The following is a 22,891-nucleotide window of genomic DNA, read 5'->3' as shown; positions in this document are numbered from 1 at the left end:
CAAATAAGTTCAGTTTGGTTTCAGATAGGTTCTTCTAAAAGACAACACATGTCAATGTTTTGTGAAAGACAGCTCCAGTGTCAAATTTGATTACACAGAGGACAACATACCAAAAGTAAACATACATAAAAATATAAATCAAAGTATTTTTCTACATTTTTTTATTACAGGCGTGCTCGCTACCTGGCCTACAGGAGTTTTGTGTCCTGGTGCTGGGGATACCTGGGAAAGGACAACCGGGTTGTCATCCCCTCCTGTGTTGTCCTCCGCATTCATCAGGAGTACCCTGATGAAGATGGGGAATACACAGGTTTTAAACCTCCCCTTTAGATTGTTTTATTATTTATAGTTTATTGATTGCTTATAATGTTATTTGTTTATAAAATGTGTCCAATGTAAAATAAATGTATTATTGAGTAATGATATATTTGTGTGTCACAACTTCTTTTACAATGGAGGCTGGTGGAGCTCTGGTCCTGAGATTGGCTGAGGCAGGAGTAGGCTTGGGCGGTATAAAGGTGTTGCAGTATACCAAGGTGCTTTCTGAGTGCTTCATACTGTTATAGTGGTTTAATTTCAAATGTTTTAGTCACCACGGAAATTAGTCGCCAGAAATGTGTAATAAATACCATACACCAAGGTAAATGTCTGGAAGCTATGAAGGCTTGAAAAAAATATATATACCGCCCAAGTCTAGGCACAAGGTAAGTCACAGGAACAGTGGCTGCCAGATATGATGGAAGACACTGAGACCTGTACATGGGAAAAGAAAACAGGAATAAGGAAAAGAGACATTAGGCTGTCATCATGAACACTGCATACATACACACAACATACCTCGTGGGTACCTCGGAAGCCACTTTGACACTCATTTTAGGTGTCCCTCGGTCCATGTTTTACATTACACACAAACGTAAAACCTCAGTCTACATATAATTCCTTGTCATAGCTATATTGGTGCACATAAAATATTACCTGTCGGTTATCATTGTGTTGTCAGATGGATGACGCTCAGGGAATAAGGCCAAATTATGTCACGATTACATGCATGCTAACATTACACGGGCATGACGGTGCATGATGTAAAATCACTTTCAGGATTTGCGCATTCAGCAAAATGCATTTAATTGCCTAAATGTACAGTATTATAACTTATAAGCACATAACGTTACTTACACTCTCTGACGGGCACATAATGCCGGTGGCGGTGATGATGGCACCTGCTGTCGGCGGGATGGGAGGATGTAAGCCGGTGAGGGAGACGGTCGGTGGCGGTGATATAGGCACCTGCTGTCGGCGGGATGGGAGGACGTAAACCGGGGAGGGAGACGGTCGGTGGCGGGCACGTAATGCCAGTAGCACCTGCTGCCGGCGGGACGAGAGGACGTAAGCCGGGGAGGGAGACGGTCGGTGGCGGGCACGAAGCCGGGGAGGGAGACGGTCGGTGGCGGGCACGTAATGCCAGTAGCACCGGCGGGACGAGAGGACGTAAGCCGGGGAGGGAGGCGGTCGGTACGGCACCTCTAAACAGACACAACGGACTGCTCAAAAATCCCGACTTCCAGTGAAGATGCACACACGAGGAGGAGTCATGACTAGTTAGCTAGCTGAAAATTACTGTAATTGATGCTATCCAAAACGCGAGAGCGAGCTGGAAAAACGACTGAGGCTAATGCGCTGAATGTATTTATACTGCAGCAGCAGCAGGGGCGGGTTTATGATAATTACCGCCGCGTTACGTAACGCGGCGGAGATTTCAGACCCGCCTACTAAATCCTGACACAGAAATCTGGAAACACAGTTTGTGAAGCCTAGCTCCACAATTCAAATCTAAATGGTTGAAATGCTTTTTACACCTTTTTAAGAAATACATTTATGACCTATTTAATGTGTTTAGAAGAAAATGTCTGATTTCACTTTACACGGTCTTTAAGACTTAATCTAAGCAGACAGCCAGCTGCAGTCTAGTGTAGGCTAACTTTGGACATAAACTGATCTTGTTGCCTGTATGACAAAGAGGTTATTTACCATTTACTTCTATATGTCTCTTTATTACACCATGACGGTAACATCTGAACTACACACAATACACTGAGTATATCTATATCAGGTGATTACAAAAAAAAAAAAAAAGTGAAGACATGGGATTGGACGATGCTGTTTGTTCGCCTAATTTAATTCTTCCGTCATGTAAAACTCGTACTTGCACAGCTGGCTTAGTGAAAAGGGCAGAGTGGAATTTTACCACAAGGTAGCACCATTCATGGGTCACACCACATCACTGAGCACATACCCGAAACACACACACACACACACACACACACACACACACACACACACACACACATAGACACATGACTCACACATGCACATACCAGCACTCCTATGCAGTGGCTCAAATGAGACCATTTAGTATTTTGTGCTGGTAGTGCAGCTACATGCAGGCAGGTTTGTTCAAATCTATCTCCATCCATCAATCTATCACTTATGGGATTTCTTTCTTCTTTCTGTCTCCCCCTCTTTCTCTCTCTCTCTCTCTCTCTTCGCCTGTCATCTCTCTGTCAGAAGGAATTCACTAACTTGTTTGTACAGATGTGTTCAAACAGTTTCAGAGAGATGACATGTTTGGAGATGTGTAACAAAGCAGCAAATGATCAAATCAGTGCTGAAAACTTCTTCTACACACATCTTCTATTAAAAAGACAAATGTCAGCTTTAAGATACAAGGGTTTTGTTTTTTTGCAGGACATTGACATTATGTAAGTGTCTTCTTGGCGAAAGATCACAATACCTGTCCCTCCAACATTCCCCAGCTTTGACATCATTACCTGAAACCCAGTGACAAATTTCAACCTCCCTGCAGGCACACATAAAAATAAAAAACAAATTTAAAAAAAAATTAAAAAAACAAAATATGTAAACCTGCATCAAACAGGTTCGCTGGAGCGCTAATTCGCTTTCTATTCACGGGTTAAGTGTGAAAGGAGAATTAAGAGGTTTTGTTCAAACTGCAAGTAGAGTCATGCTCGTGTAGCACAGACTAGTATTATGCAGTGCTACAGGAATGTAGAGGAAAGTGCTCCACGCTATCAAACTCTTTATAGCTCAGGTACTAATGTATAAGGGTGCAAGAGAACAGCCTTTAACTAGCAGGTAATGTCCCCCCGGATCATATTGCCAAAAAAAAAAAAAAAAAAAAAAACCCCTCTGCCTCAAGGAAGGTTCAGATTTTGAGATTCCTCCTGTCGAAACAGACAAGTAGACAAAAAACATGCACTGCAGATGATGCATGTAAAAAAAAAAAAAAAAAAAAGAAAAGGAAGAAATGCTTCAAACTAACCTAGAACACCTGTTTTCTGAACAAAAGAGTAAAGAAAAAAAAACAGAAGAAGAAGAAGGGGAAAAACCAAATTGTAGGTTCTCAGCTTGGATTGTTTTGTACGGTGATGCAGAAGGTGTGTTACCTCTCCGAAGGCTCCTCGTCCAATCACCTTCAGGATCTCGAAGTCGTCTTTGTGCAGCCGCATCTGCTTCACTTTAGAGGTGAAGGGTTTGGCTGTAGAGAGGAAGGAGAGGAGAGATAGAGGGTCAGGTTAGTAAAAGTTAAATCTGACTCAGTATATCTTCAGCACATTAAAGACAGACATTATTACATTGTTAGGCTTATTATTATCATGGTGGTGGGGGGGGGGGGGGGGCGATTGTGCAAAACCATCATCCAGTAAATGACATTGATAACAACATGAGGTTTATCAGAACAGCGTTTCGCAATTTCTGGAGAAAAAGAAAAAGTTGGAAAAGTTGGAGAGAAAAAAAAAAAAGGAAAAGCTGTTAGTTGAATAATCAGCAGATAGACGAGAGTATCCGCATTGAGTTGAAGTTAGTTTAAAGTTTGTATTAACCAGCTGGAATTTTATCAGCAGTCTCGACCTCGGCTGGTGAACTTCCTGTCTATCAATTTACATTTTCCTCATGTAAGCAAAATGAAAACCACCACTGCACAGATGTTAGTGAACTTGAATTAAAAAAAAAAGTTCAGGCATTTAACCCTCACATACCGTTCATATTCTGAACTTCTGAAACAAATAAAGACCCCATGAGTCATAGATAAACATGATTAATGCTTAATGAAGCTTTTAGAGGACAGAAAGTCTTTTAGTTTTTATGATAAAATAAAAATATGCTCTTATTCTATAGCACAGGCGTATGTCAAAAACACCCCCCCGCCCCCCCTCTTCTCTATAAGTCATGAAAGGCTTATCAGAGTATGAGTGACCACCTGGTTCTTTATAGCACATGACACCGGACACACAGAGGCTGAATGATAAAGCTAGCTATTGTTGTGCCTTGTGGTTATGGCTCCTGGTGGCGGTGGTGGTGGTGGTGGGTGGTGGTGGTGGGTGGTGGTGGTGGGTGGGTGGGTGGGGGAACTTGGGAGGGATCTGCGAGGTTCTGCGCCGGCGTCCTCTCACAAAGCTAGACAGAGATCTCATCTACAAAGTCAGCATTTCCCTCATTTGTGAAGAGCTATTCAACCACTTCCTGGTTTACATGATCTCAGCAGGCCGTGGATAACCTGGATTGGCCGGCGAGTTCACCAAGGTCAGCGTATTGGTTACACAGATACACTGATTTTTCTGATAAAAAAATATTTATATTACGCCGCCCAGTTTTATTTTTACTAGCCGACACCCATGTTTTTTTGTTTTTTTTGACGCGTAATTAGTACACAAAGAAGCGAGCATTCATATACAAATACACACAGATGTTTGACTTTTACAAACAGAAGCTCCTTTGGTTAACAAAACACAGAAATCTCCATCTACTATACAAACATCACTTTTGGCTTCTGCTGTATTGTGTGTGTGTGTGTGTGTGTGTGTGTGTGTGCGTAAGTGTGTGCACGTGGACCACCAGCCAGTCTGACGCTCGTAAGACCTGTCTACAACCCGTCACCGGTCAAACACGATGTTAAACTCATCTGGATGCCGTGACTTTTACAGAAGCTCCAGTTGTTGAGGGATTTTTTTTTTTTTTCGCCCACTGTGAGAAAAAGGGAAATGCCTGCTGAAATAAAACAAACAGGGCAATCACAACTCCGCATAACCTCTCACTAACGCTCCCTTCCTCCTGACTCCGCTGACAGCTGGCCTGGCCTGCGGTGACTCTGGGAGTAGGGGAGTAGAGGGGTGCCATGTCCTGGCGCACCTTACTACTAGACCCTGGAACACACATAAACCCACTATCTACTATCTACTCCAGGCTGAATTAATCTTGAAGCTTTCAGAGAGCTGAGAGAGTTCAGACTCATTTATGGAGCAAAAACATGAACTATATTGAATGTGAACAATGCAACAGTATTAATATGTTTGAATAAATATGGGACAAAAACTAAACGTAAGAAGTATTTACAGTGTATTTACTGCTTTCAAATGTAAAAATGGGGTCAAATTTGGCCCCTGAACAGTAAGTGACGGTTAAGGTAGGTCACTCAACATAAAATCAAAGAGTCAAGTGACGTTCCCAATTTATCCTTCGGTCGTCTCTATGGTAACCAGATGCTATCCTACAGCCGGCTTGTTCGGTTACGATAGATATATATATATATATATATATATATATATATCACCCAGCACGGGACTAATACACAAAGTCACACAACTTACAGTCCAAAATATCAGTTCAATGAAAACTACTGTCTCCATGGCAACATTAGTAACAGCATCACATAGGTGGGGCAGAGTGGGTTCTACCTGCTAGATCACTTCTGTCTCCATCACTGTATTCATATTGAGTGTTAATGCAGTAGGTTATATCAACTTATATTAATTAGTGCTGAATGAATTAACTGGATTGATTCACCTACAAGATTATTGATATACTTTGATTGATTTTAATGTGCAATGAGGTGTTTATTTTAATGATTTTTAAACAGTTTGTACTTGTTTTTTATCTGTTTACGTGTAGAGAGAGAGAAAAATAAGCAACAATGAGACTCGTGCATGGAGACTCGTGCATGGAAGCTCTCTGCTACTGTAGTCAATGTAGTCACTTTAACTGATTATGTCTTATGTATTTTGGCTGCCCGATCACACTGCATGGCAAAGTACGACGCTTTCTTCAACAAACCAAAATTTTCCAGGTGCGCGACATGAAAGGAAAGGAAAGTATTGAGCGATGTTTATCAAAAAAAAGTCGAGCAAACAACCATGAATCAGCCTTTATTCATTCCAGTCAGTAAGCCTGGGAACACATAATGTGGGAAAACTACTCAAGTCACTATTAACTTTCCTTTATACCCAATACAGAGCAGTAGAGTGGACCAGGAAAATTGAAGTTATATCAAGTTGGCGATCTACTCTGGTGCATTAGGTGTGGTGAGAGACTTTTTAAAAGGGAACAGGATATCACCACGAGTTAGTAGAAATCATAACAAACACGGCTGCGACACAGAAGTGAACGAGCATTTCTCAAAAGGCCTTCTTGTGTACTTCTTCCTCTTATTTATTTATTTAGTATCTATCAGTACAATTTCCAAAGTGATGGAAAATGATCCTGACCTGCCAAAAAAAATGAGATTGTGTCCTAAAAAATAACACATCACCTCTAAACAGCCTCCTCTACAGTACAGACAGATGGTAAAAAATGCACTTTAAGTTTAATTTGAAGCACAAAATCAACCACAAAAACATTTTAAATCCATGAAAGACTTGATATCTCTGTGCATGTGAGATACTGAGAGAAGTTAGTTCAATAAGGAAGTGTGTCAACGCTAACATCTTTCATTTAGGACAGGCTAATCCACAGGTTCTTGGCTGCTGCTTCCTGTCGTACATCCCATCATCCTTTTTTTTTTTTTTTTTTTTCAACTGTATCTCTGCCAGCGCTCTGTCTTTAAGCCACCATCTCCAACCTCACATGCATGTATGCAAGGATAAAGATAATATGTCACAACTAAATCCCCTTTGGATTCGTATTTTATTCGTGTATCAAAAGCCGCCGCGCACAATCGCGCCGGAGCAGCACGATTAAAGCGAGAGATTAAAATCCACTAAATGAGGCCGTTTGATGTCTTCAGAATAAAAGAAGAAGAAAAAAAACACTGTACTGAAACGAGTTTGTCACACATTAATTGTTTATAACTGGATTCTTGTGTTTTATCTCATCTAATGTGTTCATGATTTTTTTTTTTTTTTCATTTTGGTCATTAAAACACATTAAAAAAAAAGTCCACATCATTTTAACCCTTACATACTGTTCATAATCTGACTCATAATTCACATTTATAAATTCCCCATCAGTCATGCAGCTGCAACATGAATTAGAAATATTTTTATTAAAAGGTATAAGTGTTAAATTCTTCACTTTTTGTCATGAGCTTAGGGATTTTATTTTAACAGCCAAAATGTCTTAAATACATTAATGAAGCCTTGCTAAGCGAACTGCAGTAGAAGATCTATACGCCTGCAGGTAAGCTCATATCGACGCTCTTCACTGACGACAGCCACGTCGATAAATGCTATTATCTCAAGAGGAGGGCAGATCCATTAATTCAGCACAGTGCACACAAGCAATGCAGCTGTATTCGCACTAACTGTCCTTTAAGAGTAACACTAACTCATCATCTTTTTTTCCTTTCTTTTTTTTTTTTTTACGCTGCCGTTGCTTCCTGTTCAACTGTCGTCCCGATTCAAAAGTATTTATACTCGACGTCTTCAACTACGAAAGCCAGAGCTGTCGGGAAGAAGTTGCCTGAGCTGTCTCGATTCTTCATCTTTAACTGATCTGACACTCGTCGGGTCAGTCGCTGGTCACGTTGCGTTGAAGGGCTAAAATACACGTTGAATTCTTAAAATTATACGAGTCGGGAGCGAGCAGGGAGGCGGGGGTGAGTGAGTGAGTGGGGGGGGGCAGAGTGGGGGGCTGGCTGAGAGAGGGAGAAAACACTGATTAGTAGCTGCACGCTGACTCAGGAGCTCCACTAAACCAGCCACATGAGAAATGTCTTTCATCTCTGAGCCAGGAGCCCACAGGCCCTGTCCACAACAAAGCATACATACAAACATAGACACATACAAGTATGCACACACACACACACACACACACACACATATATATATATACATACACATACACACACACACACACACACGGAACGAGAGATCTAGTTCCCTAAATCTACATCTGACACATAATTGCTGTCTTTCTCCGGCCTTGGTAGTAACACCGCAGCCAAACAGATTATATAAATTGCTTTTCTGGAGGAAAAAGAAAATCATCAGCCATCACTTCAACAGCAGCAGCAGCAGCAGCAGCAGGTGTTTTATTGAAGCACACAGCAGCTATTAAACTGTTATTCTGGCCTGTAATTTATAAAAGGAATTCAATTGTGTGTGTGTGTGTGTGTGTGTGTGTGTGTGTGTGTGTGTGTGTGTGTGTTTGTGTGTGCCAATAATTCAAGTAAGCAGGGTCAACCTATAAAAAAAAAAAAAGAAACACCCTACTTGGCTTCAAGGGTCCGAAATTAACACCCGCCAACGCGAAATGTGGGTAGATTTTCCATTTGGCGAGGAAATCTCAGAAGGTTGTCCACCACACTGGCGGGTAAATGTTTATACCGAATGAGACATGTTAAAAAAATATCTGGTTTGGAGGAAATTACTCATGTTTATTTGTCCCTACACAGTGTAAGCATACATATGTGTTGTTTTTTTTATGTACATCTAAACAGTGCCCGCCAAACTACAGAGCTCTTAGATTCATTGTTTACAGTATGAGACATAAGCAGCTCTCCACCAGACTGTGACTTGCCGCCAGTCTGCTGCCAGCTACCGTTAATTAAATAGCTTGTTTAATGCCTTTTATATTTGTCTCTTCTATTTATGCTTGACCCATTGTTTGTTTGTTTTTTTGTTTTTTTTGTATGATATTCTGTTTAAATGCTGTATGTTGTTTTATGTGAAGCATCGTGTAACTTAGTAGGAGTAGTAGTAGTAGTGGAGGTAGAAGTAGTGTTGTTATATTTAGTATTAGTAGTAGTAGAAGTAAAAGTAATATTAGTAGAGGGTAGTAGAAGTAGAAGAAGAAGTAGTAGTAGAAGTAGTAGTAGTAGTAGTAGAGGTAGTAGTAGAGGTAGTAGAAGTATTAGTAGAAGTAGAAGTACAAGTAATATTAGTAGAGGAAGTAGAAGAAGAAGTAGTTGAAGTAGCAGTAGTAGTAGTAGTAGTAGTAGAGGTATTAGTAGAGGTATTAGTAGAAGTAGAAGTAGAAGTAATATTAGTAGAGGTAGTAGAAGTAGTAGTAGAAGTAGAAGAAGAAGTAGTTGAAGTAGCAGTAGTAGTAGTATTAGTAGTAGTAGTAGTAGTAGTAGTAGTAGTAGTAGTAGTAGAGGTAGTAGAAGTATTAGTCGAAGTAGAAGTAATATTAGTAGAGGTAGTAGAAGTAGTGGTAGAAGTAGTAATAGTAGAAGAAGTAATATTAGTAGAGGAAGTAGAAGTAGTAGTACAAGCAGAAGAAGTAGTAGTTGAAGTAGAAGTAGTAGAAGCAGAAGTAGAAGTAGTAGTAGTAGAAGTAGAAGTAGTAGTAGTAGTAGTAGAAGTAGAAGTAGTAGTAGAAGTAGATGTAGTAGAAGTAGTAGTAGTAGTAGTAGAAGTAGTAGTAGAAGTAGAAGTAGTAGAAGTAGAAGTAGTAGTAGAGGTAGTAGAAGTAGAAGTAGAGGTAGTAGAAGCAGTAGTAGTAGTAGTATTACTAGAAGTAGTACTAGAAGTAGCAGTAGAAGTAGTATTATCTCTAAGATGTGGCAACATATACGAGTAGTGAGGCCAACCTTTAAAACCCTACCCTCTGATGATGAAGCACATAAAACACAACGCTTTGTGATTAATGTTGGTTTGGAGATAAAAGTTTTAAGAGGCTGACAGCAGTATGTATATGTAACACAAAAAAGGCAATTCATTATTGCAGCTGGTAAAAAAAAAAAAAAAAAGAAGTATATTTATCTACCAGTTTCCTTTGGCAGGTGACTCATAAAGTTAATTTGAATCCTCTCTAAGCTCAGTAACATTTACGCAGGGATCAGTGTGTCTTTGCTGTAGCTACGATGGATTCATAACGACACCGTGCATCCCTTTTTTTACAACACACTGACAAATACCATACATCTTAACTCACTAACAAAATATACAGGTACACCTAAACATACCAACATAGCAACGGTTGCTAAGACAAGGTGTGGTAGGAACCCCTGGCAATGCAAGGTGACTCTCCGAAGCTTTAGCATGACTGAGGCTCTTTGTCTTTTCAGGGGGGGGTTTTGCAATGTGTCGGACGAGTGAGCCAAGATCGGAAAAAGACGACACGTCAGTCACGTTAATGCGCTGTTTTCTTTGTGGGGGAAAAAAAAAAGACATCCCTCCATCTGCACTGTGAGCGCATACCCACATGTGTGTGTGCTTAAAACACAAGAGGATACACATAAACTCACATTCTGCACTGTGCAGAAACACACACACACACACACACACACACACACACACACACATACACACACGTGTTCAGCAGTAGGCCTTTAGGATGCAGTGAAACTGGAAAAACATGAGTGACGCCAGCTAATCCACACAGCCAGACTGGTTTAACCCAAAATGCTGAGTGCTTATCAGGCCCATCTTGCTCCATACCAACAAGAGAAGTCAAAGCCATTTTTTGTGTGTGTGTGTGTGTGTCAGAGTGTGTGTGTGTGTGAGAAACATGGTAACAGCAGGCAAGTGTGTTCACTTAGCAGCCGGCCCACAAATGATACACTCTCGTCTCACAACAGGCCTCAGTCTGGGTCTCTTACATGCTATGTCTCGAGGGTGTGTTCATGTGAAATTTGTCTCAGCGTGTGTGTGCAACAAGTATTTTTACATGTATTACATGTGTATGGTGTGTGTGTGTATGGTGTGTGTGTGTGTGACTCAATGCTGGGTGTGACTACATGACCTCTCAGTGAAGAAATGACTGAACGAGTCATTTTTCTATGTAGTTTAGTTTATTTATTAAGTAAACAGTAACCTGTATCAACTCATATTATTTCAGCCTATCCTTTCTATAATTGTCCAATATGTTATTTTTTATAGATTTGTTTTAATTTATTTAATGATCATGTCTTAATTTCTTCACTACAGTTTATATAGATTAACTCCCTGTGGTATAGATATGATGAAGTTTTGAATTTGTTTTAATTATTTTTTTTTAAATTCTTTCTATGGATATCCCTCAGAGATCATGTCTACCTTCCCTCATCTGAAACCACACTTTGATTTCTAACTCTATACATGATTTGAGTCGTTTTGAAGTCGAACCAGGTCTTTAAATTTTAGTGCTTTTATTGTGATGAAGGGTGAGATTGTTGGTTTTATTATATCAGTATAAATCATTGACTTATCTTCAAAACCTCGCATAAATGTTCTTGTCCTATATCATCTTAAGGATCCTGAAAGTAAAACATGAACTATTATAAGCAGCACTGTTCTAGCTGTTAGAGGACTGTCACTTGTGTTTTTTAGTGCAAAAAAAGGGTCCCACCCACCACTTCAGTGTCAATATTTCAGGAAAACAAACACACACACACAGTCACCTGACACAAGCAGTCAGTCTTATACTTTAACAAAATGTCCCGGAGCAGACGTGTGTGTGATAAGCTGCAGAGTTCATGAACAGCTTAGCGTCCATATACAGTGTGTCATAAGACAAGTTCAAACAAATAAAAACTCAAGCACATGAATTCAATCTTTTTTTTTTTTTTGCAATATTAACATCTTTAATAAAGACTCACTTGGTAACCGCTTAAGGCAGGTACACATATTACAGTTTGAGCTGCAGCGATTAATCACATAGTTGGCAAATATTTTGATAATCTACTAATCATTTTAGGTAATTTATGAGCAGGAAAATGTCAAAACTTTCAAATCTTTCTGGTCTCGTTATTGCTTTTTGATAATAAACTAAATATATCTTTGGGTTATGGACTTGTCAGATATTTGAGGACGTCACCTTAGGCTGTGTGAAGCATTTTTCACTATTTTATGAGCAGTTGTTTCAAAAGTAACCTTCCCTAACTCTGCTGTGTCTGTGTCTGTGTGTCTATATTACATCCTGGAGTCCTGCTTACTTGTGCATGCTGCATTTGAGTCATGTATCTCTAAGTGTTCACATATTGCCCTGTCCTGGGAGAGTTGGCGAAAGTTCAGCAGACGGTGAATCAGTGCGGGAAAGAATAAGTCGACATGAAGAAAGAAGCCACGCTGAGCAGCATCAGTGAATGTATGAGACATGGATAAAATATATTCTACATATACATAAACTGATATATAATCAATCTTAATGTTGAGTTAATGTTCATATTATAGTTACTTTTGTACTGTACTGCTTTGGCAACACTGTTCTGATAGCTTTCATGGCAATAAAGCCAAATGAATTGAATTGAATTGCATTAATGGCAAAAGAGGCAAAGCTTTTTCTTCTCTCTTTCATACAAACTGAAGTGAAGCATTACTTCAACTAATCTCCCAATGTCTACATGTAATGAAATACAGCATTTACAGCTCCTGATCAATCACATACAGGAGGTTATCAGTTTTTCTATGACTATATAAAGTTTTTGTGATTAGAAACAGTTTTATCCTGCATGAAATGTATTTTAGTGTTTTTATTGGTGGTGTTTCTGTCTTACATCAGCTGATTCTGAGAGCACTGAGGTTGGAGGTAGTGTGAGGTAACGGTCGGACAGTTGTGTAAGTGCTCTTAACTCCATGCCAATGTCCGCTTCTTGTCTGCATTTGAGGAATTAGGGGAACATAATTGTGGGATAAAACCATGAGAAACAGAGACGGGGATGGAGAAGGAACGGAAAAAGCAATCAAGTTTGAGCTCGTGGGAGAAAATCGTGACACTGGGCAGGACGGAGAGATGGAGAGAGGGAGAAAGAAAGAGAGAGAGAGAGAGAGAGAGAGAGACAGATGCATCAGCAGTCAGCAGTTGAGTCAGTTTACAGTACGCGTCCAACCCCTTACACCCGGTGCCGCGCTCCAACCCCATCCCCAATTCCAGAGCGGAGACCAAACGGAGGGACATCTGGAAGCCATAACGGGGGATTATTTACAACCGCAGTGAGGTAACGACACAAAAATGCCGCTTGCGAGAGAGAAAGAGAGGGAGAGAGAGAGAAAGAGAGACGGTGGGGGAGACAGGGTGATGGAAAAGAGAAGAGAGAAAGAGAAGCTTTCCAGAATCTGACATGAAGAGGGAGCGGAGAGAGTAGAGAGAGGAAGAGACCCGGGGACGGCCTTCCCTTCCATCTGACCGTGACGGGACCGCTGGAGGGGGTGAACTTATCACACCTCATAAGCAGGCTGGGAGTTTTCCTAGACTGTGTAAACCTTTGGAGAAAAAAATACTCTGCGTCATAAAAAAAAAGGAGCAAATGACAAGCCTGACTAACTCTTTTCACTACGATTGTGCCAACATCTGATTTTTTTTTTTCATTCTTTCCTGATTTTGAATGATAGCAGGTGAATAAATCTGATGAGAAGCAGGAGATCACTTGAGAAATGTTTGAGTTTGGCTAGAAAACACATGCTGGAAAATACTCCCTTACTCCCTCAAGTGCTTAAAAACTGTTAAATATCTACTGTTATATGTGGTCGGCCATTATTCCCCACACAAAATTTAAAAGAAATCTGCCATTAAAACATTTTCCCATTATTATTTCAAAAAAATCAAATTCAAATAAATGTACCAGCCCTGAAGTTTCCTGTGAGGTCATATAATCACAGGTTTTTCCCTAAATGATGCTGCCAGGCTGTCTATTACGTTATATGAATGTGACATTTTCTGTGCCACTGTGTCAGCAGAAACCCCAAAAGCCCAAAAACTGGTTGCACCGGCTCCTGTATCATTTTCCTTCTCCTGTAATCATCCCCTCATCCCATCATCTCTTTACAGGAAGTACCAGGACGGTTGTGTATTAAGACTACTTAGCTGCCACATAAGAAATGAAGCATTCATTTGCTATTAATAGGAATAAAAAGTTCAAAACTCTTCCAGACCCATCATGTCCTAATTTCCTATACACATGGCTTTGGTGTACCAGAAATAAATGTCGCTTTATTACAAAAGTACTTCCTGGTTAAATAAAAAGGGGCCAAATAAATATGACTAAGTGAGGGCTGAATAAATAGCACATCAAGGTCATCAAAACGAAAAAAAAAATGTAAGCTGTGCGATTCTAATAACTGAGCCCTTAAAAGGGAAAGTGATTGAGCGGCCCTTTTAAGCAATTCAGTTGCAAGTAGCTTAAAAATATCCAGTAATTTACCTAAATTACAGATGGAAATAGAAGCAGGCCCCTTCATGTCATAGCCAGAGGTTCTCCCAACAGATGTGTGTAGGAAGGCACAACCTACCTCAATGAAAAGGGTTTTCCACGTGTCGCTATTGCGTAGCGTAGATATATATACATACATATATTCACATGTGCCTCATTCCCACAGGGTGAACACCACGGGGCACCGGTGTCACCACAACACATATGTATAATGCATGTGCGCTATCAGAAGTCGGGGGGTGGGGGGGGGGTACCCCATTGAAACAGTGATAAGCACCGGAAATCCTTGAAATGCAAACTGGGAATCATTTACATAGCACGTAAACATGCTTTGGAGCATTAAATTGCATTTAATGCTAGGCTGCACACCAGCGACACCAGAATTCCCAATGCTGTCTGTATGCAGTAATCCCCCCACCGCCTGCTCTCCCGCCCCCTCCGCCCAACCCCTTCACCACAGCCAACCTCAAGTTCCCCTCAATGCCACTTTCCACCCTACATCTCTTCTCTCTTTCCATCCCTTCATTGCTTTTCTTACATTCTCACTCTCCCCCTTCTCAGCTGTCCAGTTCCTCCACCCTCTCCTTCCCTCTCCTTCTCTCTCTTGGTCTTTTTCGTCTGCTGCCTCCGTACATCTTTCTTGTCCCGTCACACTAATAAGAGGGCAGTATTGGTCAGAGGCCTTAAACTAAACAATCTGTGCCCCGCGACATTAAACTCACAAACAGGATGTTCCCAAAATATTAAGACCACAAACACCAAAGAAAAAAAGGAGGGGAGGCTGTGCTGGACAAAACAATAGATCAGATCTACTGTGTGTTACGACTCAAAGAGCGCTGCAGTGAGAATACACCCAGGCCAGCAATGTGAGAAAAACTGCCTCGGAGGGGCTGGGTTACATCAGTTTGTGCTATCTGTAAAGGAAGTTTTCCCACTACTTCAAAGAATTCTTCAAGCCTGCACATCGACCTGTTCAACCCACATCGCAAACACGTTGATTTACACAATTCTGTGTCAACATAGCCTCCCGATACCATCTGGAGATAAAAAAGAGAGAGAATATGAAAGAGGCCTGCCAGGCCATGTTACCCAGCTTGGCTGCGTTGCCTTACTGTCTGCCACTCTGTTGGCGGTAGACGCACCAGGTGCTGCATTGTTCCTCTGCTGTGAGCTGATAGTGACAGAACGATGACTGCGATAAGACAGCAGGATGTCAGGAAAATTCTTTTTCACCATAATAAACCTGATTATATTACAAGATGTTACGGTACCTGAGTTACACATTATAAAGCTTTGAGAAACAAAGTCACCAAGTTTAATTTGATTTGCTGCTTCAGAGCTCAATTTGTATGTAGTTAAGGGGGCAATCATGAATGAGTGAATTGAATTGACTAAAAAATGTATCATCACTGTGCAGCCATGTTGCACAGGAGGCATGTGGGGGAAATCAGATGGCATCACTACACTGATAACCATCCTGTGGTAGAAAAAACTACACTGGTGTTAGATTTCAAATTTGTCGCTCCATTTAAAACAGTAAAGTTTGCCAATGAGCTGAGGTGGCATGTCTAAACAGATCCATTTAGATTCATTTAAGTCATCAAAAGTGCATTTGACAGAGTTTTTGTTCTTTAAAAAACAGTCCTATATATAATATTTGATGCTTGCCCGGTGTCTGTCTCCACTTTGGAAGGCGCTGCAGGCTCTGGAGGTAACTACTAGAGACACATTTGACAGCTGTATGAATCTTCTGCTTTTAAAACGCCAGCAGAAACACTTGCTGCTCAATCCCAGGAACAAATGACTTTATGGCAGTCTCTGTGTGTGTCTCCACAGGCCAAGAGCTCCCACATCCAGCCTGAAAGGGAAAAACACTGCAGGCTGGTTACAAGAGCCAGAGCTAGGAATACCGGGCATGTGTTGTGGGAATGTTCAGCAACCCCGGACAAAATTTTCCAATACCGAGGGCATAAAAATTTAAGCTGGCACAGCGCTCGAGCTACAAGAATGTAGTCGCAGCGCACTATGGCAGCTCGTCAACTTCCTGCAGCACCTTATAAATTTCAAAATCGGTCAAATTAAAGTCGCCCCATTGCTTAAACAAAAGTAAGACTTTACCGCCGGGTTTTGTTCCAGCACCGACATGTCACAACATCCTGACAGATATTACAGCACAAGTTTCCTACTGCCTTTTCTGGGCTCATCCTCTCCCAAATATCCCCCCCTCTACCACCCTCTCTCTCTCTCTCTCTCTCTCTCTCTCTGGATGTCAGCAGCTTGTGGAAAATGGGGAGCAGGGCAGGGGAGGGGGGGAGGTTGTTACTACGCTACAGCCCTCCGAGGCTCAACTGGTACAGCCCAGCACTGACATTGCACCATTTAAGGGTTTGATTCCCACTGGGGCCACCCATACTATAAACGGACCCACCCAAATGGAATGAAAGCATTTTACTAGGCGTTCGTTTAGAGCTTTGAAGAAAGAGTGAAGCGGACGACGATAAGGAAATTCAGCTGGAAGTGGCAGACGGGGAGGAGAGTTTATGACAATTTTGGGTAAAAGAGATAAGAAGTAGGAGGAGAAGGAGGTGAAGAGAGGGGATGAGAAAAGGGGAAAAAGAGAGAGAGAAATGACAACAGAGAGGGGAGGGGAAGATGAGCAGAGAGGTAGGGGGAGGGGGAGGGTGAGCAAAGAGAAAGAGTTGAAAGATGAATGAAAATGAAAGATTTGCCGTCACTGGAGTGCCATTTACTCCAGAGGTGACCCAGGTCTCTCCTATTCAACATTCAGATGTATTCGGCAGCTGGCTCCCTGTGGCGATTTGCGTCATGATGGAGGTAACCCGAAGCTCCCCTTTTCATTCTCTGGAAACGAGCCCGGCTAGGTGTGTGTGCTCCCGCTGAGGCCGACAGGAAGGACCCGAAGCTACGGCCAACGTGGAGGAAACCAGAACCGCAGTGACGGAAAGCGAGCCAACATCACACGCTTTCATAGTGAATCATTCACAAAATTTACATTGTTTTTGTGTCACTGAGGAGACTTTTCACACCTTCAAGTCGGAATTGTTGAATTGAGCACATTTGATCCGGTTTGTTTTAGTTTCACGTCGCAATTATGCAGCGAACTAAAGAATTTGACATGACATACCTACATCCTGTCATCATCACCTACGTGGGCAGCGTCTCACTATACTTGACACCGACTAGTTTGTCGACAGATGTGCTTCTGACGTTGGTGTGAAACCTTCTGTTGCCATTTGAATTAATGGAGACAAATAAATTAAATTATAATATTATGATTTTGGCAGTAGTACCAGGCGGCATTGCCCAGTTGACTTTTTACAAGGTTGTTGGACTATATTTCTCTCCGACGGTAGCCTGCCAGAACTTCCTGTAATTGGTCCTAAAGTCTAAATTATCGAACCTTGACTCAGTTCCTTTTTCTCATTCCACCGGGGTTTGGCTGTTTCACACCTGTGATTTTGGTTTCAAATCTAACTGAAAAGCCTGAAAGTCCAGACCAAACAATGTAGATGCAAAAAGGCCCTAATATGGCCTGAAAGTCAGGGGTGTGGTACAGGTCATTCAAGTGTGACCAATCAAAAAGGCTGAAACAAATGACAGGGGGAAAAAAAGGAAAAAGAAAGGCAGTGAGCTCAAGTGTGAATGAGACAAACATTTTATGATGCAGCTCCTGACTTTTATTTTCTTCCTGTTAATAAGAAATATTTTTGGTCTTGGATGATAAAAAATGAGGCAGGTTCTCAAGAGATCTGCTGAATAAAAAAAATTTAAAAAACTGCCTTAATTTCTAAATAAATAATAAATGTGTTTGTGCAACTAAACTTCTTCTACAGCAAAAACTTGAATGTCGTTCACGTCAAACCTTGCATCAACATCAAATATCAACCCTTTAAAAAGAGTGTTTAAATTAAACTGATAAAGGATCATTAGTAGCGGTGTAGTATCTACTTTGGGTCTGGGGTCATGAAGAGGTGGAAACTATTACCCAAACAGTTTAGTTGTGCTGCAGTGAATCAGGAACACCTGCTGACAGCTCAGAACTGGTTGTTACGACGTGCTGTGTCACCACATTAGAAATCAAATGTGTTTATAGTCATTAAAAAATGGCTTCACTCACAGGCAGCGTCACAGAGAGGGGGGGGGGGGGAGGGGCTTGGGGGACATAATATCATTTATATAGCAAAACAATGGCTCATATTTTGATTATAGTGTAGCACTTGGTCAATGATATGAGAGGATTGTCCAGCTTTGGTCTCCTGTTGTCAATTTGAAGACAGTGACACACTACATGAGCATGGTAACCGAGGTAACCAAGCTAACTTGGCTAAACCGGCTAGCATTCCTCCATGAGCGTGCTACAGCTAAGCGATGCACTGCCAAAACGTTCTGGGTGGGACTGGCTCTCTTGAATTATTGTTCCGCATGTCAGTAAGCGGATTAATTGACTATTTTGACACTAATTGTTTGGGTCGTGGAGCGCACCGAGCCGAGGAAAGTCACGTACTGAACCGAACGTCCTGTACCAAAATGGTTTGGGATGAATAAATGTACCATTACACCCCTAGTAATTATATAACCAGAGCTTCCTCCTATTTGTGGATCCACACACATGGATGAAATCAGAACAAAACAAAAATCCAAAAATCCAAGAAAAGATGAAAAAAATCTTAATTCATTGGCAATTTATGTCAAAACCTAAAAAAAAAAGAATATATTTAACACCACAACTCTGCTATAAAGTTCACTTTTCCATTGCAGGTGGTGTCCTCTCCTGTTACAAAACAATAATGGGTAGTCTGTGAAGTCAACTGACACTGAAATCTGGAGAAAACCACTAAATTGCCACTTTCTACTCCCAAAATAAATGGAGGGGACAGAAATGCTACGCTATATATATATACACACACATACAGTTCCCCCCTCTGCTGCAGCCATGCACAACAGACACTTTCTAGGCCACAACCAGTCCCCGCTGCTGCAAAAGACTAGTTTAGCTACTAATTATAACCTCTAGAAGAAAAAGGTGTCAGTGCTGGGACTTGTAACCAAAAGTGTCTTGAAAATATGCATCTCGCAACAGCTGGGCGTGTTAGAACGCGCCGCTTTTTCAGAGCTGGAAGAGGAGGATACACACGTGACCTCTACAGTAAAAAAGAAAAAAAGAAAAAAATTATTATATCTCAAAAGGGAGGACACGGATGATAGACAAGCAGAGATTAGACTAGGGCAGGGAGGGACTGAGTGTACTCCATGCTGTTATAGACCAATAAATAGATTAGCTTTTCCTCTACAAATATCAGGAGTTAAATTGCCTTTCAGAACAAACAAGATTATTGATATTCCCTTCGTAAATCATGCTCAATGCCTCGGAAATATATTGTCACATTTTCGCTAGGTTCAATTAACTGGCCCGCCAATTAAAGGATCCATCCAAGAGTTAAACAGGCCGGGAAAAACTAAAGGCTTATCCATTTGGGACTTATCCATTAGCTCAGGCCCCATGCTGTAAGCTGTGAGAACAAACAGCGGCCGTGCAGTAGCAAGCAGACACCTAGATAACAGTTACGAGACTAATGACCTCACAGATAAGCAGATTGACTCGGCGTGGGAGGCTGCAGTGGGGACAAGCCCTTGTTTTGACGAGGATGTGAGACATCCAGGTGAACGCAGACGGCGACTCCCCTCTCGACAGGCTGATAAAACGGCGGGGTTGCCACGCTTTGTCTCCTTCAACAGCGACGTGCCAAACTGGTTACAGAGCAAAGCACCAACCTATCTATCACCTATGCTATCACCAAACATGCTCAGACTCTACACCTGTGGCTTCAAGCTTTTTTTTGGTTGATGTCACCTCCACAAACACTCTGATGTGACCTGAAATGGCTTGGGGGTGTGGGTGGGGGCACTTAACGGTCTCATGCAAAGCCGTGACGGATCTGAAATGATAAACAATGAAACAGCAACTCCATCCAGGACAGGCTGAATGGTGAGGATTTGCATTTTGGCCAACTGACCATTCGCTAACCCCCTTCTCTCAAACAGCGATTGTCCAATCATAGCTTGGCAACTGCGGCCAGCATGGCAGGCCTGTCGAGCTGTAGCACTGTGCAACGGGTCTGTGTGAAACTAAAAACATGAGAGGAAAAAGTGTCGGGAATGGAAGTGTGTATTTATCTGCTCCTACATAAGCTACACACATTAGCATGACCAGCTAACTAGTTTAAAACCTTCAGTAGTAACCGATTGTTACTTCCAAGGCCTAGGAGCAAATTATTTAATAAGCACATTAGTTTGTGAGGTTACAGGTATTAAACCACAGCATGGTAGCTGGAGCCACAATGACACTGATGATGATGTTAAATTTGACATTTTAAAAAGCTTTTAAAAGATGCACTGTACAAACAGGCATTTTTATAACAAGGTATAATTACTGCTCTTTGTTGTTTACCATTTCAACCATTTATCCTTGATTATTATTATTATTATTATTGTTGTTTTGGGAATGTTAGTCTCTTAATATTGCATTGTGTGAAGCACCTCATAGCTTCGGTTTTGAAATAATGTTTATTGTTATCATTATAATAGTTTACAGTATGTAATTGTAGTGCAAACTAGCACCATGCAGTACAAAAACAGTGCCTCTGCTTCATTTTTTATGTACTATATTTTAAGTTCTCCTCTAGTATCTGCAAGCTTCACACATTAATGCTGCTGCAAACTTCAATTAACTGTGCAACAGAATTACCAAAAGAAAAACCTCATTAATTTTGCATAGTGGCCGATACTCACTCAGGATAATAAATGCACCATTTAAAGCCAGTTTCTGACCTTGTGAATATCATTATAATAATAAATGGGAATGTGCTTGTCACAGCAGCATTTTGAAAACAGATGGGAAGCAATTAAAAGCTACGCATTTAGCGACAGTAGCTAAACCATGTAGAGAATATAAAATATAGATAGGTTATTATTAACTTATATCAGTAAATTGAGTGTTTTTGGACTGACAGCTGCAATAGAAATGGGATTATATTTAACCCTGAGTTCAACATGCAAGATAGGGACATATGCACCACCCCGCTGTCCTATTTCTATCCCTATATTTACTAGTCTGTTGCTCGCTTTTCACTGTGGTTTGATCTATTTCACTTGTGCCTGCATTAACAAGAAAGAGATTAATTAACTGTTGGTTGATCTGCTGCTTTCAAAACATATTAACGAGTTGTTAATCAAAAATCGACAACTACAACTGACAAACTCACCCTGTGGCATTTCCTTGTCACGCTCTGACTCATAGAGCTGAAGTTACATCCAGGTAACTGCTCCCTATCTTCTTGTAGCGTGACATTTGACGCGTGGCAGCGTGTTTTTCAGCTTTACAGTTTGTGTGTGTGACTATAAGTAATGAATAAAGTCTAATCCTTTGCTTCATAGGGATAGTGACAGATGCCAGAAACTGTGCTCACAAAGCCATAACGTCTTCTGTAGTGACACGCCACACAATGTTACTTCAGGTAAGATAAATGGTTAGTAGACTTCATCAGAAAGTTGTGTAGTAGACACACACATCCAGAGTAAAAAAAAACAGGTGGTGGACCAAATAACTCAAAGTCCACACACTGCAGCTCCCAATGCAGATATACTTAAGTCTGAAGAAGAGCGTCACTTGTGATATCTTATTATACCTGCATTGGGAGCTGCAGTGTGTGGACTATTTTCTGCTTACTCATCTTTTGTGCGTCAAATCTTGGATGTTATTGAAAGGAAAATCGCTTCAGGCATGCTCTAGTGGGCAGGGTTTGTGTGCTAGTTTGCGAACTTTACCATGTCACTAGCGACTTTCAGCAGAATGAGTCTACGGTTGCTGTTAAGGCAGCGCGTGTGTTTGTGTGTGTGTGTGTGTGTGTGTGTGTGTGTGTGTCTGTGTGTGTGTGTGTGTGTCTGTGTGTGTGTGTGTGACGTGCGCTGTGACCCACATGCTGATTTGGAGCATTTCGTATTTTATAAATATCAATACTTTGGGAGCGCCTTGATGGCCGGGTGGTTGCCATGGCGGTTCAATTCCGGCTGGGGGACAGCTTGTGTTCCCCCTTTCCCTCTCTCTCCCTGTTTCCTGTAGGCCATATACTGTCGAATAATGGCAAAAATGGCCATACATTTAAAATATATATATATATATTAATAATCTGAAGACTTTCAAAATGCCTTTGCGTAAAAATCAAATCAATTTAGATGTGGTATCGGTATCACTTTAAGGGTTCTTGGATTGGTACTGGTATCGTCATTTTTTAAACAATTCCCAGTCCTATTTACTGACTATAATATATTAACAATCAATAAACAGGAAGGAAGAAAAATATATAAAGTAACTACGACACTGATTGGATTTGTTTCTAATACCTGAAGAAAAAAGAAAATTTGATTGGGGCGTAATGGCATTCACTCATCAGATTATTGTGTCTGCATGACGACCTTCAGTAGAGGGAGGAAAAACAATGTCTCTAT

At 41.1% G+C, this 22,891-nt stretch overlaps 1 protein-coding gene across 5 annotated transcripts in view; it reads right to left on the bottom strand.

Moving 5' to 3' along the window:
* The window catches only part of cdc42bpab (CDC42 binding protein kinase alpha (DMPK-like) b), an 88,118-nt gene that overhangs the window by 47,388 nt on the left and 17,839 nt on the right, over positions 1–22,891 (bottom strand). For all 5 annotated transcript variants that reach the window (XM_053337266.1, XM_053337269.1, XM_053337268.1 and 2 more), the window contains exon 2: positions 3,465–3,556. In XM_053337266.1, coding sequence (XP_053193241.1) covers positions 3,465–3,556 — 92 coding nt within the window. The remainder of the gene's footprint in view (positions 1–3,464; positions 3,557–22,891) is intronic.

This window comes from Scomber japonicus, chromosome 17, assembly GCF_027409825.1.
Source record: "Scomber japonicus isolate fScoJap1 chromosome 17, fScoJap1.pri, whole genome shotgun sequence".
In the NCBI taxonomy this organism is placed as follows: Eukaryota; Metazoa; Chordata; class Actinopteri; order Scombriformes; family Scombridae; genus Scomber; species Scomber japonicus.
Note: the sequence above shows the minus strand (reverse complement) of the source record. Positions and strands in the feature narration are given on the sequence as shown.